Source organism: Eleutherodactylus coqui, chromosome 1 (genome assembly GCF_035609145.1).
Source record: "Eleutherodactylus coqui strain aEleCoq1 chromosome 1, aEleCoq1.hap1, whole genome shotgun sequence".
NCBI lineage: Eukaryota > Metazoa > Chordata > Amphibia > Anura > Eleutherodactylidae > Eleutherodactylus > Eleutherodactylus coqui.
The window spans coordinates 19889668-19907439 of NC_089837.1; the positions used below are offsets into that span (position 1 = coordinate 19889668).

At 55.1% G+C, this 17772-nt stretch overlaps 1 protein-coding gene across 2 annotated transcripts in view; it reads left to right on the forward strand.

Annotated features, from left to right (window-relative positions):
* Positions 1 to 2369: 2369 nt before the first annotated feature.
* Positions 2370 to 17772, forward strand: part of SELENOI (selenoprotein I) — a 29127-nt gene continuing 13724 nt past the window's right edge. For both annotated transcript variants that reach the window (XM_066594424.1, XM_066594430.1), the window contains exons 1-3: positions 2370 to 2515; positions 16395 to 16463; positions 16532 to 16640. In XM_066594424.1, coding sequence (XP_066450521.1) covers positions 2456 to 2515; positions 16395 to 16463; positions 16532 to 16640 — 238 coding nt within the window. In that variant the 5' untranslated portion in view covers positions 2370 to 2455. The remainder of the gene's footprint in view (positions 2516 to 16394; positions 16464 to 16531; positions 16641 to 17772) is intronic.

Genomic DNA, 17772 nt, shown 5'->3' on the forward strand with positions numbered 1-17772 from the left:
GGTCACTGTTAGTACTGAGGCCACTGTGAAAGACAATATTACTACTGAGGACACTGTGGGGCCACTATCACTACTGAGGCCCCTGTGGGGGACACTATTACTACTGAAGCCCCTGTGGGAGACACTATCACTACCAAGGCCACTGTGGAGCACACTATTACTACTGAGGCCACTGTGGAGGACACTATTACTGCTGAGGCCACCGTGGGGGCCACTATTACTACTGAGGCCCCTGTGGGGGTCACTATTACTACTAGGGGCACTACGGTGGTTACTATTACTACTAAGGCCACTATGGAGGTCACTAGTACTACTGCGGCCACTGTGGGGATCACTATTAGTACTGAGGCCACTATGAGGGTCACTGATACTACTGAGGCTACTGTGAAGGACATTATTACTACCGAGGACACTGTGGGGCCACTATTACTACTGAGGCCCCTGTGGGGGAAACTATTACTACTGAAGCCCCTGTGGGAGTCACTATTACTACAGAGGCCACTGTGGAGGACACTATTATTACTGAGGCCACTAGGGGGATGCTATTACTACTGGGGCCACTATTACTACTAAGGCAAATATAGAGGTCCCTATTTAAGGCAAATATAGAGGTCACTCTTAATACTGAGGCCACTGTGGAGGACACTATTACTACTGAGGCCACTGTGGGGGTCACTAATACTACAGAGGCCACTATGGGGACACTTTTACTACAGAAGCCCCTGTGGGGGACACTATCACTACTGAGGCCACTGTGGGAGACACTATCACTACCGATGCCATTGTGGAGAACACTATTACTACAGAGGCCACTGTGGAGGACACTATTACTACAGAGGCCCCTGTGGGGGACACTATTACTACTGAGGCCACTGTGGAGGACACTATTACTGCTGAGGCCACCGTGGGGGCCACTATTACTACTGAGGCTCCTGTGGGGGTCACTATAACTACTGGGGGCACTACGGTGGTTACTATTACTACTAAGGCCACTATGGAGGTCACTATTACTACTAAGGCCACTGTGGAGGACACTATTACTACTAAGGCCACTATGGCGGTCTCTGTTACTACTGAGGCCACTGAGGTGGTCACTATCACTACTGAGGGCCTAGAGTAGTAATAGTGACCCCCCACAGTGGCCTCAGTAGTAATAGTGACCCCCACAGTGGCCTCAGTAGTAATAGTGACCCCCCACAGTGGTTTCAGTAGTAAGAGTGACCCCAAGTGGCCTCAGTAGTAATAGTGACCCCCACAGTGGCCTCAGTAGTAATAGTGACCCCCCACAGTGGTTTCAGTAGTAATAGTGACCCCCACAGTGCCCTCTATAGTAATAGTGACCCCCACAGTGGCCTTAGTAGTAATAGTGACCCCCACAGTGGTTTCACTAGTAATAGTGACCCCCACAGTAGCCTCAGTAGTAATAGTGACCCCCACAGTGGTTTCAGTAGTAATATTGACCCCCACAATTGCCTCAGTAGTATTAGTGACCCCCACAGTGGTCCTCAGTAGTATTAGTGACCCCCACAGTGGTTTCAGTAGTAAGAGTGACCCTCACAATGGCACCAGTAGTATTAGTGACCCCCACAGTGGTTTCAGTAGTAATAGTGACCCCCACAGTGGCCTCAGTAGTAATAGTGACCCCCACAGTGGTTTCAGTAGTAATAGTGACCCTCACAATGGCACCAGTAGTATTAGTGACCCCCACAATGGCCTCAGTAGTATTAGTGACCCCCACAATGGTCTCAGTAGTAATAGTGACCCCCACTGTGGCCTCGGTAGTAATAGTGACCCCCACAGGGGCCTCAGTAGTAATAATGACCCCCACAGGGGCCTCAGTAGTAATAGTGACCCCCACAGGGGCCCCCTGACCACACCCATTTGTCCTGCTTTGACCCTGGGAAAATGTGATCACCTTTTGTTACCCTAACATGGCGCTGACACAACGTGCGGCCGCGGAGGAGCAGTGATGGCTCCTGGACATGAATACCCCCAGCATTCTTGTGCCCCCACTTTCACTAAGGAGGTAAAGAGCACCACGTGGTCTGCGCTGATGAGGACGTACAGAGGAGCCGTTGCCCTTAGCAACCAGATTAGAAAACGAAAGCAGAAAGCTGATAGGTTGCTAGGGGCAACTCCCCCACATCGTCACCAACCTCCCTCTTTTTGTTATTCCAGACCATTCGGTGAAGAACTACATGTCTCAGCAGGCCGGCCGAGCAAACAGATGTGATTTTTTTTGTCCCCCTATGATGAATGGGCTCTTCCCTCGTCACATGACCCCGGAATAGGCGGGGAATAAGGGGGCGTTGTCCCTGAAGACTCCGCCTTGTTGTGGAATCAGCCGATGCGCCGGCCCCGCCCCCTACTACGGACGTGACGTCACAGGCCGGTCAGTCGTGGCCGCTCAGCGCCGGCGCTTCCTGTCAGTCAGCCGGCCGCCGCCGCCGCTATCATGTCCCGCTGCGGGGAGTACGTCACTGCCGAGCAGCTCAGCGGCTTCGACCGCTACAAGGTGAGAGGGAGCCGGTGCTGTGACCCCTGCAGTGCACGTGACCTCGCCCCACGTGACTCCTCCGGACAGGGTGACCCTGCATGGTGTGTGTGGCCCCTGCTGTGGAGGGCAGCGGCCTGCAGCGCCCCCTGCCTGCTGGGGTGTGTGTGGCTGCTGTCTGGTTCTGCACATTTTGGGGCCCCCGTGGCTCCTTTATGTTACCTGAGGGCCCAGTGACCTCAATATTGTGCCCCCGTCCCCTGAGCAGCGCCCCCCGCTGGTGACCGGGTGTGGGGCTCCCTTATGGTTTTACTCCCTGCATATTTTGGGGGGCTCCCTTATGATAGGGCTCAGGGCCCCCCCCCATCCCCATTATTGTGTCCCCTGTTGGGGATGTGGGGCCCCCTGTGAGGCCATCTGGGTCTTGTAGTGGCGCCCCCCGGGGGATGTGAGGTGCGTCTCCCGCGCTCCGTGTAACCCGATAGGTGCTGAGCTCTCAGCGGCGGATCATCCGGTAAAACCGGCTCTGCCGCTCTGATGGCTTTCATCTTCTCTGGTTCCCGCCATCTCCATACGCTGGGAGTGACGGGGGTCATCGGCTGCTGGCGGGCGGGGGGGGGGGGGGGGTCATCGGCTGCTGGCGGGCGGGGGGGGGGGGGGGGTCATCGGCTGCTGGCGGGGGGGGGGGGGGTCATCGGCTGCTGGCGGGCGGGGGGGGGGGGGTCATCGGCTGCTGGCGGGCGGGGGGGGGGGTCATCGGCTGCTGGCGGGCGGGGGGGGGGGGGGGTCATCGGCTGCTGGGGGGGGGGGGGGTCATCGGCTGCTGGCGGGCGGGGGGGGGGGGGGGTCATCGGCTGCTGGCGGGCGGGGGGGGGGGGGTCATCGGCTGCTGGCGGGCGGGGGGGGGGGGGGGGGGTCATCCGCTGCTGGCGGGGGGGGGGGGGGTCATCCGCTGCTGGCGGGCGGGGGGGGGGGGGGGTCATCCGCTGCTGGCGGGCGGCGGGGGGGGGGGGGTCATCCGCTGCTGGCGGGCGGCGGGGGGGGGGGTCATCCGCTGCTGGCGGGCGGCGGGGGGGGGGGTCATCCGCTGCTGGCGGGCGGCGGGGGGGGGGGGTCATCCGCTGCGGGCGGCGGGGGGGGGGGGTCATCCGCTGCTGGCGGGGGGGGGGGGGTCATCCGCTGCTGGCGGGGGGGGGGGGTCATCCGCTGCTGGCGGGGGGGGGGGGGGGGTCATCCGCTGCTGGCGGGGGGGGGGGGGGTCATCCGCTGCTGGCGGGGGGGGGGGGTCATCCGCTGCTGGCGGGCGGCGGGGTCATCCGCTGCGGGGGGGGGTCATCCGCTGCTGGCGGGCGGCGGGGTCATCCGCTGCTGGCGGGGGGGGGGGGGGTCATCCGCTGCTGGCGGGGGGGGGGGGGGTCATCCGCTGCTGGCGGGGGGGTCATTCACCAACACCGGCGTCCGCAGCAGTGTGAGTCGTGGGTCTTGTTTGCCATAAGCCCGCTGCTGTGACGGCGCTCAGACCGCTCAGCCGTGCGGCGGACGCCTTATAACATGGCGGTTGCCGCTGAGCGCTCTGTTGCCGCGCTGTACGACCGTCTGGTCACTTGGCTTACTTTGCGCCAAAAATTGCACCAAAATCGTGCTGCTGTTTTGGCCACGCCCTTTTCCCGGGCTGCTTTGGAAATGTGTGAAAGCCGCGATGACCAGCGCCGACGTGTAGGACCGCCTCCTGGCGCACTCCAACCTCCTCCGGCTCCAGGCTACACTGTAACGACCCACCAGCACGCAGCGCATGTTACACTCGGGGGTCCGCTCGCCGGGGGGTTTGGTGCAGATCTCTCTGCTGTGGAGAGCAGCCCCCGAGCGTCACACCTGCTGCGTGCCGGGGGTCGTCACATGTCGCCTCCGCTGATACACTGTAACAAACCCTCAGCTGTGGGAAGTATCAGGGTCACCCGGTACGCGGGCGCCTGCTGTGCGATCCGTTGGGCGGCCGTCTGTACTCCGCAGTGTTTCCGTATCCTCGGGGGTGGGGGCGCTGCTGACGCTTCGGTGTCGGCCGTACGAAGACGCCATTTGTGTGCCAGTGTTCTATAAAGTGGGTGGAGCTTGTTGGGAGGGGAGGAGCCGATGTCCCAGACCGCCGCTGGGTGTGATTTATACCAGGAAGTCTGCCTGGCTTTAATTTAAAAAAAAACAAAACTTTTTTGCCAGTTTTTAGTAGTTTGTGAAGAGGCGGAGGATGCGATAATACACTGCAGTACTGACGTACCGCAGCCTCTGCCGGAGGGGGCCTGGCAGTGACACGGAGGCCTCTGTAAGGCTGGGATCACACGCCGGAATCCGGGCGGAAATCTCGCAGTTTGGCCGCTGCAAGATTGCCGCCAGAAAAGCGCTGCTTTGAACCCCGCGGCACCGAGTCTCGGGTTTGGGGCGCGGCTTTTCCGCACGCTCGCCTGCTGCGGCCGGCGCTCCCATAGACGAGAGCGCAGCCACAACGGGGGAAAAAAGTGAACCTGCTGCGGCCCAGGAACCCGCGCCACAACGCCGACTTTGCCGCAACAGATTCGCCGCCCCGTGTGGACGAGATTTCTGAGAAATCCCCGCTAAACTCAGCGGTCGCAGGCGGATTTGCCACGGCGAAATTCCGGACGGCATTTCTGCAGCAAATTGCCCTGCGTGAACGCGGCCCGCCAGTGCAGACCCGGAGGAGCGGCTGCGGCCCGCCAGTGCAGACCCCGGAGGAGCAGCTGCGGCCCGCCAGTGCAGACCCGGAGGGGTTATTCCTCCAAACGACTAAAGCAACGTCTCGACTCCTAGGAGTGCTTCCCGGTATTCCTGCCCCCTCCTGGGTCTAGTTGGTACTGCGGCGTGGGGTCTCTGCTGGCGTTGCAGAGACATGGAAGTCTTTATTAGGCTTCCGGCTGCCATGGAAACCCATTGGTACCCTGCGATGGTGCGCCGGTGGGTGATGGAGCCCCCCCACCCCGGTCAGCTGCTCACCGGCTGCAGTCACTATGGCTTGTGGCATGGAAGGGGTTAAGCGGCAGGATCTGGGGGTCTCCGCGGCTGGCCATTAGACCTTATGTCCGGCGGGTTGGATTCCACCTGCGGAAGCTGCGGCCCATCTGCAGCGTCATTGGCCGACAGGTCGCGGATCGGACGGCTTCCACTGACAGCATGGGAAGCCCGCTGTGCGAGAACCGCAGCAGAATGGCGTGGCGCGACTTGTCCTCCGCGTCTGCGCAGCGAGGTGCGGGCGCCGCGCTCCCTTGTGGGGGGCTTGGACTGTGAATCTAATCCGCCTGCGGACGCTGGGCCTTTGAGCAGGAGCCCCGCTGTCAGCAGTGTACAGCCTGTGAGGGCAGTAAGGGGTTAATACGTGCCGTAGCCGATATGATGTCAGAAGTGGCCAGTTTAGTAAAGACCGCCATGTGAGTGCTGTTAACCCCTTCCTGCTATAGGGTGTACCGTTACGTCCTGCGGGGTCGGGGTATGTATGAAGACGGAGCCGTGTGGGGGTCATGGCAGTCGGGGTCCTTCTGAAAGATCCAGGGCTGCCGTATGTGACTGCCCATGAAGCCGTCCCCGTGGGGTGGCCTGATAGACTGCCAGCCGATCGCAGTATGATGTCATGCCGTAGCATGACATCATACCGCAGGAGCCATCAAAGCATCACATGTTGTGCTCCCCCAGGGGGGTAAAAAAAAGGATTAAAAATACGATCAATGAAGTTTTCTATACGCCCCTTGTTTTCTATTCGCCCCTTGTTTTGTATACGCCCCTTGTTTTGTATACGCCCCTTGTTTTGTATACGCCCCTTGTTTTGTATACGCCCCTTGTTTTGTATACGCCCCTTGTTTTGTATACGCCCCTTGTTTTGTATACGCCCCTTGTTTTGTATACGCCCCTTGTTTTGTATACGCCCCTTGTTTTGTATACGCCCCTTGTTTTGTATACGCCCCTTGTTTTGTATACGCCCCTTGTTTTGTATACGCCCCTTGTTTTGTATACGCCCCTCGGCATATCTATAATGAACGATAATAAGCCATAAAACAAAATCCAGATCTGGTATCGCTGCGTCCGTAAAGGTCCGCTCTATAAAAGCAGCCCATTATTTACCGCACGGTGAGCGCCGCCCGGAGGAAAATACAGAACGCCAGAATGCACTTTTTTGGTTAGTTTCTCCCAGAAAAAAAGCAATCAGTCGGTCGTACATATTGCGAATTGTTACGACCGTAAACTACCGGACGTCCCGCAGACAGTGCGCCCTCACACCGCTACGGCGGGAAATAAAACCGTTACTGCGCGCAGAAGATGGCGGCACAAAGTAACGGAGCAAAACTAAGCTCTGAAAAAAATACAAGTCTGTGTCGCAGTAATCGCAGCGGGCCGCAGGATAAGGGCGGCGGCGGGCCGCAGGATAAGGGCGGCGGCGGGCCGCAGGATAAGGGCGGCGGCGGGCCGCAGGATAAGGGCGGCGGGCCGTTTGTGCGCCGTAGAAACAAGACGCACTCAAAGATGGCGGAATGTCATTTTTTCCCCCCATTTCTCTCTACTTAGAATTTTTTAAAGGTTTTTCCCTACATTATATGGAACCATTGAAAACTACAACTTGGGGGGGGCGGAGCCTGGCCACGGAGCAACATGGCTGCTTGAGACCGGAGCTCCCTCAGCACAGCGCTCCCCGAGGTCTCCCCGCTTCATCCACAGCCGCGGAAATGAGAGGGATCGCGAGGGACAAGGGAGGAGAACAACCCTGCACCCCCAAACCATCCAAAAATCAGACAGGCATGCAGCGCTACCTGAAGGAGCGAGGCTCCCGTCCTCCAAGATGGCGCCGGCTCAGGGACCTGCTGCAGCTCACAGTAAGGAGGGGGACCTTTCCTCAGAGGACTCAGAGTGTCCCGGGGTTTTATGAGGGAGTTAATATCTAATGCCCTTAACCCCATCATGGCTGAGCTCACCGAAATAAAGGAAGATATCAAACAGATGGGCGGCAGGGTGGAGGATTTAGAGACCGCCTCAACCTCCTACACCTCCCATGCTTCAGCCACTGCCAATATACTAGAAGAACATCATGGCAGTCTGAACCTGCACTTATCCTCCAGGAGGACCTGAAGAACCGCAACAGGAGATGCAATCTGCGATTCAAGGGGCTCCCTGAGACCGGGGCCACTGAGTCTCTGCACAAGGGGACCTCAGAGATTGTTGTACAGCTCCTCGGTGCAGACAGAGCAGCCTCAATAACCATCGAGAGGGTGCACAGGGCTCTCAGACCGCCCCTCCCCCTGCGGATCCTCCCTGGGAGGTAGTCTGCAAACTGCTGTCTTTCCAGGACACTTCTGCTGTACTAAAAGCTGCAAGACTCAGCAAAGGGGTTAGGTACGGGGATTCCCCTATTCAGATTTACCAAGACCTTTCCCCGGCCACCTCCGCCCCCTCCTGGAGGCTCTAAGAGCGAGGGACATACGTTAGGCCTGGCTGTTTCCCTTCGGCATATTTTATAAAAGCCGCAGACTCCTAGTCCACTCCCCAGAGGATCTCCGCCGCTGCTGGAGATGGACCCTACAGAACTGCCTTGTTGGCTGCCTCTCCCGGAGTTTCCAAGCCTGCCTAAGCTTCCTCCACCTGAAGCATGGCTGGTGGCTGGGGATTCTAAGTCCCCCAAAGATGAAGGAACCCCCAACCATTCAGGATACCTGAGCAGGAAGGCGCCCCTTCTTCTTTCTTTTGTCTGATGTTGCACTCAGCTGGACTGCCCTCGAGGACCTAGTTTTCAGGACTGTTCGAAGCAACGTGTCTGTCTGCTTTCACCCCTTTGACCAGGCCCTATGGGGTCTCAGTACCCATCAAGTGGTCCAGAGAAGATAGGCATTGCCCTCTCTACTCCTCAGCCCAGCTGACTTGTGCATTGCTGTTGCATTGTCTAACTTTTGTCTCCTCCCTCTCCCTCTCCTTCTCCTTTCTCTTCTTTAAGAAGGTTTCCTCTTTCCGCGACTGTTACATCTGTTCATTCGATGTTGACTGACCCGCTGAGCGTCTGTCTGACCGGCTGATGTCATAGTTGTCTGTCCTTTGATTTTAAAGCACAGACAACTCGCTCCCACTTGGACCCCAGTCCACCCCCTCCTGGACTGGGTGTCACTAATTTACTATCTGTTCACGTGATTGTAATTTTTGTCTGTCCGTCTCCTACTCCTACCACCCATCCCCCCCCTATACCCCAACCCCCCCCCCCCTATACCCCAACCCCCCCCCCCCTCTCTTTTCCTTACCACCCCTCCTGCTCTCCGAGTCCACTCCCTTTAGCCTCTGTCCGCATTTTGGCTAAAGCAGAGGTAAATCAAGCTCTGTACGACATAGTTTGCCAAGTGGGTAACTCTTCTTCCTCTTCTTCCCTTCAAGCAGGAGAAATACTCGTCTGCTCTGTCCTGGCAACATGGCGGACCTCCTCCGCGTCGCCACACTTAACGTCAATGGCTTGAATTCCCCAGCTAAGAGGCACCACATAGCATTGCTGTTAGAGAGGTACGGCTCCGGGGTCGTGTTCCTGCAGGAGACCCACTTCAGGGGAGACAGGTGCCTGGCCCTACCGGGTAAGCAGTATCCACTCGCCTTCCACAACTCTCACCCATCATCCGCCTCAAAAGGGGTCTCCACCTTGCTACACAAATCACTCAATTTCACTTGCGAGGCTCGCCACTCGGATGAGGAAGGTAGGGTTCTCTTCCTGAGAGGACTGCTTAACAATACCAAAATAACACTTGCAAACTTATATACTCCAATACCGACCAGGTAGCTTGGCTGACTAAACACTTAGAGACACTTAAACACTTCACTAACGGCCTGATTATTCTCGGCGGCGACCTAAATCTCACTCTCTGTCCCCTGCTAGACTCCTCGGTAGGGAAATCGCACATATCCCAGAGGAAACTGAGCAAACTCATTCGTTCCCTCTCCGAGTTGGATCTGGTAGACAGCTGGAGATCTCTGAACCCAACTTCTAGGGACTACACTTTCCTATCGCGGGTCCACTCCTCCTTCCAACGCCTTGATTATGTAATTGTGTCCTCCCCCCCTCCTCCAACACGTAGAAAAGGCCTCAATCGACCCTATAGTAATTTCGGACCACGCTCCGGCCCATCTGGACCTACACCTTCCGAACCTCCTCCCTCGCGAATGGCGCTGGAGACTCAACCCCTCCCTTCTGGACTCAGAAGAGGAAAGACTGCAGCTTAAGGAAAGGCTAGCAGAGTTCTTTCAACTAAATAAGTCAGATGATATCCTCCCCCTGTGATATGGGAGGCCCATAAGGCCGTTACGAGAGGTCTCTTGATTGCTGCTGGTTCTAGAGCAAAGAAAAAACAGCAAAAAGAAATCGACCACAAACTATCTCAAATCTCCAAACTTGAACGCGTTGTGAAACTTTCCCTGAGTAAGACCTCTTCTGAGGAATTGGCGTCCCTTAGAAGGGAACTCAAACTCATACTTGAATCCAAGTACAACAAAAAACACCTTTACCTCAGACATGTCACCTATGCACAGGGGAACAAGGGTAGTAGATATACGTCTGCACTTATCAAAAAGGCCCGAACTAGAAATTTCATTAAAACTATTAAAACCGCAGAAGGCCATAGAGTTTCCTCCACACCCGAAATCGCTAGGGAATTCCAAAGTTTCTAGTCCCGCCTTTACAATCTTCGCGATCCCCTCTCCCCCGACGCTACTATCAACTTCAAGAAACAGGTTGACTCTTTCCTCAAAGAACTCGACCTCCCTAAATTAGATGAGGAAGAAGCGGGCCTCCCTATTGACTCCCATTACCTCCCAGGAAATTGAAGATCTCATTAGTACTTCTCCTCCGGGCAAAAGCCCGGGCCCAGACGGCTTCCCCCTTATGTATTACTAGCTGATATACCCGGCTTCGCCTGAGTTAATTTGGTACTGGTGTACCAGACTAACTTCCCCCGCTATTGCCGAAAATTAAAAAATGACTGCGTTCCTATGATCTCCCGTTCATATCTTGGCTAGGAAGACAAAATATCTTAAAATCTTCCATTATCCCTATTATCCTATACAAAATAAGACTCCTTCCGATCCACATCCCCTCCAGTTTTTTCAAGGCTCTACGCCCAATTTTTTCCAGATACCTATGGTCGGGCCAGGCTTGCTCACTGTCTGCTGATCAAGAGGCGATCGGAAGGTGGAGTGGACCTGCCATGCCCCCGGGAGCTTTATTTGGCTACCCAGCTCAACCACTGGTTAGAGCTGGTCACCCGATTAAGGACCCTATGATCCAGTCCCTGGCTAAGGGAGCCTACGGTCCCACCTTCTTTGAGGATATGTGGTTCCCGCGGGGGAGAGGTAGGGGAAGACAGAGAAGCAACCCCCTTTTAAGAGGTGTAATAGAAACCTGGGCAACGCTAGGGAAGACTCTCGCCCCTGGTCCTTCCCCATTTGCACCCTGTCAGCATTACATAGATTCATGGGCCTATCGATAGACTCTTGGCTCCGCGGGAGTCTGGAAGACCCTAGACGGTAAAAACTTTCAAGATGCTTTGTCCCTAGCGAATGCGGCCCCCCTTTCCTCCCTAGAGGACCTTCTCCCGGGTCGCACGTTCTCGTTCCTCGTCTCCACCCATCTGCTGAAAGTCCTAAATGACTTTCTGAAATCACACAAAACCCCAGACACTCACCCCATCTGAATCGGTAATTGAGGGGCTTTCCCCCAATTCTAGAAAATATCTTACATCCGCAAACACTTTATTTCCCCCTCGAAGCCTGCGAAGCCTTCCTCACCTCGGGGGGGGGGGGGGGGGGGGGGGGGGGGGGGGAGAGAACTTCATCTAGCATTATCTCCTAGTGAGACTAAGCTCATATTAAAGACTGCGCTTGGCCTCTCTCCTTGCGTCACCACTCAGGAATCACATTACAAGCTTGTAGCAAGGTGGTATAGAACCCCACAATGGCTTCATGACCACAAACTGGAGATGCGAGATGGATACTGGTTCATATCTACATATATGGTGGGAATGTCCCCGTATATCCCCCTTCTGGAGAGACGTGGGCGAGGTTCTGAAAAAGCTTTCACCTGGCCTGTCGCTCTCCCCTGGGGTGGTTCTCCTGTGGAGACCGACCTCGACCTTTCACCCCATCAAACACAAACTGATGGCTCTGCTATTGGATCTGCCAAGGCCCTAATTCCCTTGCTTTGGAAACAAAGAGCCTCCCGTTGTGGACTTGTGGAGGGATAGAGTGAACCTCCTCGCTGACCTAGAGGAGCTCTCAAGCCGGGCGAATGGGACCCATGATAAATTTATAGGGACATGGGCCCCCTGGCGAGCAGTGGGGTACGTCCGTCCTGGAGCCAACGTGGAGCAGACGACATCCTTGCACTGACCCTGTACAATGTAAGTACTTTGGGCCTCCACGTAATCCCAACTCCCCCCGCCTCTTACAGGCTTCTCCTTTCTGCAATTCATCCGCTGACCGCCTTTTCTCTGATACGCTCTATGTTAAACCCCATGGAGCAGACTGAGCTTCTTAACCCAACCCCTCCCCCCCCTCTCCCTACTCCCCCGCCCCCGTTTGTTTCCCCCTTCTCTCTCATGTATAAGGGGTCTACGTCTTGGTTTATCTCTCCTTTTGATGATGTCTTCTTGTGCCCTGGCGCGTCGTTTAAGTTAATTCCGGCATTGGGATTGCTTTTATTTGCCTCACTAAGAGCATATATCCTGTTTTGGCGGGCCGGGTGGTCGCCGCGCTCAGACCCTTCTGTGTTTGGATGTTTATATGAAAAATGTCAATAAATACTGATTTAAAAAAAAAGAAAACTACAACTCGCCCCGCAAACAGCGAGCGCTCCGACAGCGGCAGATAAAGGAGTTAGGATTTATTAAAAGGGGGGAGGGAAACGAAAATGGGGAAAAAAGGCCGCATCATTAAGGGGTTAATAATGCGGGTGAATGCAGTTCTTGGTCCGTGATCCCAGGATGGCGGTAAGGCTCCGCCCTGGGGGCATGGCCTCTGTCGTCCCAGGATGCCTCTGTCGTCCCAGGATGGCGGTGAGGCTCTGCGCTGGGGGCGTGGCTTCTGTCGTCCCAGGATGGCGGTGAGGCTCTGCGCTGGGGGCGTGGCTTCTGTTGTCCCAGGATGGCGGTGAGGCTCTGCGCTGGGGGTGTGGCTTCTGTCGTCCCAGGATGGCGGTGAGGCTCTGCGCTGGGGGCGTGGCTTCTGTCATCCCAGGATGGCGGTGAGGCTCTGCGCTGGGGGCGTGGCTTCTGTCATCCCAGGATGGCGGTGAGGCTACGCATTGGGGGCGTGGCCTGTGATCCCGGGATGGCGGTGAGGCTCCGCCCTGGGGAGTGGCCTCTGTCATCCCGGGATGGCGGTGAGGCTCCGCCCTGGGGAGTGGCCTCTGTCATCCCGGGATGGCGGTGAGGCTCCGCCCTGGGGAGTGGCCTCTGTCATCCCGGGATGGCGGTGAGGCTACGCGCTGGGGGGAGTGGCCTCTGTCATCCCGGGATGGCGGTGAGGCTACGCGCTGGGGGCGTGGCCTCTGTCATCCCGGGATGGCGGTGAGGCTCCGCGCTGGGGGCGTGGCCTCTGTCATCCCGGGATGGCGGTGAGGCTCCGCGCTGGGGGCGTGGCCTCTGTCATCCCGGGATGGCGGTGAGGCTCCGCGCTGGGGGCGTGGCCTCTGTCATCCCGGGATGGCGGTGAGGCTCCGCGCTGGGGGCGTGGCCTCTGTCATCCCGGGATGGCAGTGAGGCTCTCTGCTTGGGGGCGTGGCCTCTGTTATACACGGTACACGTGTCTTCTCTTCCCCGGAGTCGCCCGGTGGCTGCCGTCTCTTATCTCTGTGCGCCCTGCGTGGTACCAGTGGGCTGCATAAGTTTACCTGCCTGGTGGGCAGGTTGTCTTCCAGTCACCTGACTGCACCACGTCTAACGCCTTCGTCTCCTATTCTTGCCCGGACGCCCCCTCGTCCTGCGCCGTGCCCCCTGATCCTCACGTTACGTGACCCAACCTGGAAGCCTCTTGTGCTGCGGCCTCTACATCCATGTAACACGTGCTCAGCAGTACAGGGGTCCTAGTCGGGCCGGGGGCCACGTCTGCTTCTCTCAGCAGTGATCCTGTTGGTTATTGTAGGGTTAACTGGTCTCAGTGGTTAAGAAGTGCTGACAGGAGGAGCTGTAGGAGGAACGGCCGGTTGGTCAATGGTCCGCTTTGTCCTGTGAGGCTGTAGGCGGCCGCCTTGCATCTCTTTGGTCTCCTCTGTGAATTACGGTATTGTTTCTGGCGGAAGCGAGATGGATTTATTACGTGTCGCCCTCCAGGCGAAGGGCGCAGAATAAAGTGCGCCAAACGGGAATAAGAGGAGCTCGCTGGTGAGGCCCAAAGATGGAACACCTGCAGGCAAGGTTACCCTGCTACCAGATAGTGGACCCCACCCCCATGTCTGCTAAGCCCTGCCCACTTGTCTGGTGCAAGAGAAAAGTCACATGTTATAGTTGAGATTCGGTGTGTGCACAAGATGGCGCCACATAAAGGCCTCACCGCCCCTCGCTTTTCACACTGCGCCGCCTGGAGCTACAGAGCTGTCCGTCATGAAACTTTAATGATGGCTGCCGGAGATCTGATCTTACAGGATGTAATTACACTGCAATCAGCGGGCGGACATTGTTGTAGCGTCTTATCTGCCGAGTATACAGATTACTAATGGGAGACACCAGCAACACCGCCCCCTGCGGCCTGACACTGCACAATACTGATCCTGCATTATACTGCAGAGCTGTACTCACTATTCTGCTGGTGGAGTCACTGTGTACGTACATTACTTATCCTGTACTGATCCTGAGTTACATCCTATATTATACTCCAGAGCTGCACTCACTATTCTGCTGGTGGAGTCACTGTGTACATACATTACTTATCCTGTACTGATCCTGAGTTACATCCTGTATGATACCCCAGAGCTGCACTCACTATTCTGCTGGTGGAGTCACTGTATACATACATTACTTATCCTGTACTGATCCTGAGTTACATCCTACATTATACTCCAGAGCTGCACTCACTATTCTGCTGGTGGAGTCACTGTGTGCATACATTACTTATCCTGTACTGATCCTGAGTTACATCCTGTATTATAATCCAGAGCTGCACTCACTATTCTGCTGGTGTAGTCACTGTGTACATACATTACTTATCCTGTACTGACCCTGAGTTACATCCTGTATTATACTCCAGAGCTGCACTCACTATTCTGCTGGTGGAGTCACTGTGTACATACATTACTTATCCTGTACTGCTCCTGAGTTACATTCTGTATTATACTCCAGAGCTGCACTCACTATTCTGCTGGTGGAGTCACTGTATACATACATTACTTATCGTGTACTGATCCTGAGTTACATCCTGTATTATACTCCAGAGCTGCACTCACTGTTCTGCTGGTAGTCACTGTGTACATACATTACTTATCCTGTACTGCTCCTGAGTTACATCCAGTATTGTACTCCAGAGCTGCACTCACTATTCTGCTGGTGGAGTCACTGTGTGCATACATTACTTATCCTGTACTGATCCTGAGTTACATCCTGTATTATACCCCAGAGCTGCACTCACTATTCTGCTGGTGGAGTCACTGTGTACATACATTACTTATCCTGTACTGCTCCTGAGTTACATCCAGTATTATACTCCAGAGCTGCACTCACTATTCTGGTCGTGGGGTCACTGTGTACATACATTACTTATCCTGTACTGATCCTGAGTTACATCCTGTATTATACTCCAGAGCTGCACTCACTATTCTGCTGGTGGAGTCACTGTATACATACATTACTTATCCTGTACTGATCCTGAGTTACATCCTGTATTATACTGCAGAGCTGCACTCACTATTCTGCTGGTAGAGTCACTGTGTACATACATTACTTATCCTGCACTGATCCTGAGTTACATCTTGTATTATACTCCAGAGCTGCACGCACTATTCTGCTGGTGGAGTCACTGTGTACATACATTACTTATCCTGTACTGACCCTGAGTTACATCCTGTATTATACTCCAGAGCTGCACTCACTATTCTGCTGGTGGAGTCATTGTGTACATACATTACTTATCCTGTACTGCTCCTGAGTTACATCCTGTATTATACCCCAGAGCTGCACTCACTATTCTGCTGGTGGAGTCACTGTGTACATATATTACTTATCCTGTACTGCTCCTGAGTTACATCCTGTATTATACCCCAGAGCTGCACTCACTATTCTGCTGGTGGAGTCACTGTGTACATACATTACTTATCCTGTACTGATCCTGAGTTACATCCTGTATTATACTGCAGAGCTGCACTCACTATTCTGCTGGTGGAGTCACTGTGTATATACATTTTCCTGCGGGTGTTGTGTCCCATCTAATGTTGTACTGTGTGATGTAGCAGTGCTGGTGATGTGCCCCGTTGGGCTCCCGCAGGCTGCGGTCTTTGGCTCGGGCACCCTCCTTATCTCTGGCTCCGCCCCGTTGGTCGTTGACTGGAGTTTGCCCCCTCGAGTGATGTTGTGGTTTGTCGGTTGTGGCATCAGTGATTATGTAAGAAGTGTGAAGGTCATCGCTGCGTCACTTGGGGGTCATTAAGAGTCACATTGGTGTTAGCGCCTCCTGCTGTAACACTCCTGTCCGTGCTGCCGGATGATTCTATATACAAGCCACACCATGAATATAATGCCAGAATGTGTCAGTACGTACTGCAGTGCTATCTGGGTGCAGCAGGGTAAGCCAGCGCCTCTGCAGTGTGAGGGTCCCGGGTCTGTGGGGGGGGGGGGGGGGGTGTTCCAGAGCTGCATGCATAGTTCTGCTGACTATAATGTGTCTTCCCCTTCCTCCTCAGTACAGCGCGGTGGACACCAACCCCCTGTCCCTCTATGTCATGCACCCCTTCTGGAACTCCGTAGTGAAGGTCAGTGACGCGTCCGTTAGTCCGGCACCCGGTAATCTGGTCGGGGCCGCTCATTGGTGTCTCTTCAGTTTTTCCCCAGGTGGCTGGCGCCCAATCTCATCACCTTCAGCGGGTTCCTGCTGCTCGTCTTCAATTTCTTCATGATGGCGTATTTTGATCCGGATTTCTATGCATCAGGTACGCTCGTGCGCCGCGGCGGTCACACGCCGTTATGTCGCGCCTCCGGCCTTGACGCCTTCCATGCGTCTCTGATCAGCGGATCAAGAAGTGAACTCCCGGTCGTCGGCTGATGGAGTTGTTTGCGCTACCAGAAAAATCATTGCCAGCAGCGCCTCTCCCCGTGCGAATGGCGGATGCGCTGCCAACGGAAATGCAAGTGCGTGGGGGGGGGGGGGGATGATCACATTAACCCCTTAGTGACCACAGTGCACGTTCTTACTGACCTCACTAGTGGGCTTTGTAAACAGATGACAGGGGGAGGTTCTACTGTAAACAGATGACAGGGGGAGGTTCTACTGTAATCCATCACCACCTTGCCGTGTGACCACGAGATGCCAATGGGTTCCCATGGCAACCGGAGGCCGGACAAAGGCCTGCATGTCTGCCATGTAAGTCTGCCTGCTAGGCCCCGCCTCCGGCAGAGTCTGATAGGCTGTTCTTGTAGGCTTAGTAGAATGCATTCCATAAGTACTGCAGTGTACTATCCTAGCGGCGGACCCATCGCCTCTACAAGCCCTCATGAGGGGCTAAAAAAAGTGGGAAAAAAATTTAGTTGAGACAAATATCCGGTTAAAAAAAATTTCCTCACAAAAACCTGTTTTGAATAGAATATGCCCCAAATATTTAAAAAAAGCAGCAGGTTACCGGTATTACGGTGTTCATAATGACCCGGACAATGAATGTACTTTATTACCCTGTTAACCCTAAAATAAGCCCTAGCTGCATTATATAGAAGGAAAACAGAATACATTACCCAGCAGGCTCGGTCCGGGTCCCTCCTGCTCTCCTGAGCTCCGACGCGCTTCCTGCAGTCCTCGGCCGCCCACAGAAGATCGCTTCCCGGTTATGGAATTTATAAAACCTGTTTCCAGTAAGCGATGGCTGTGATTGGTTCTTCTAGTGCTGAATTGATTGGCTGAGCAGTGGAAGAACAACCAATCACAGGAGATGGGATGTATGAATTGCCCAATCAATGCAGCTGCTCAGACAATTCATAACTCCTGCCTCCACATCGTGATCGCTGTGATTGGTTCTTCGACCGCTGCGCAGCCAATCGCATTGGTTCATCAAGCTCTGCATTGGTTGGCTG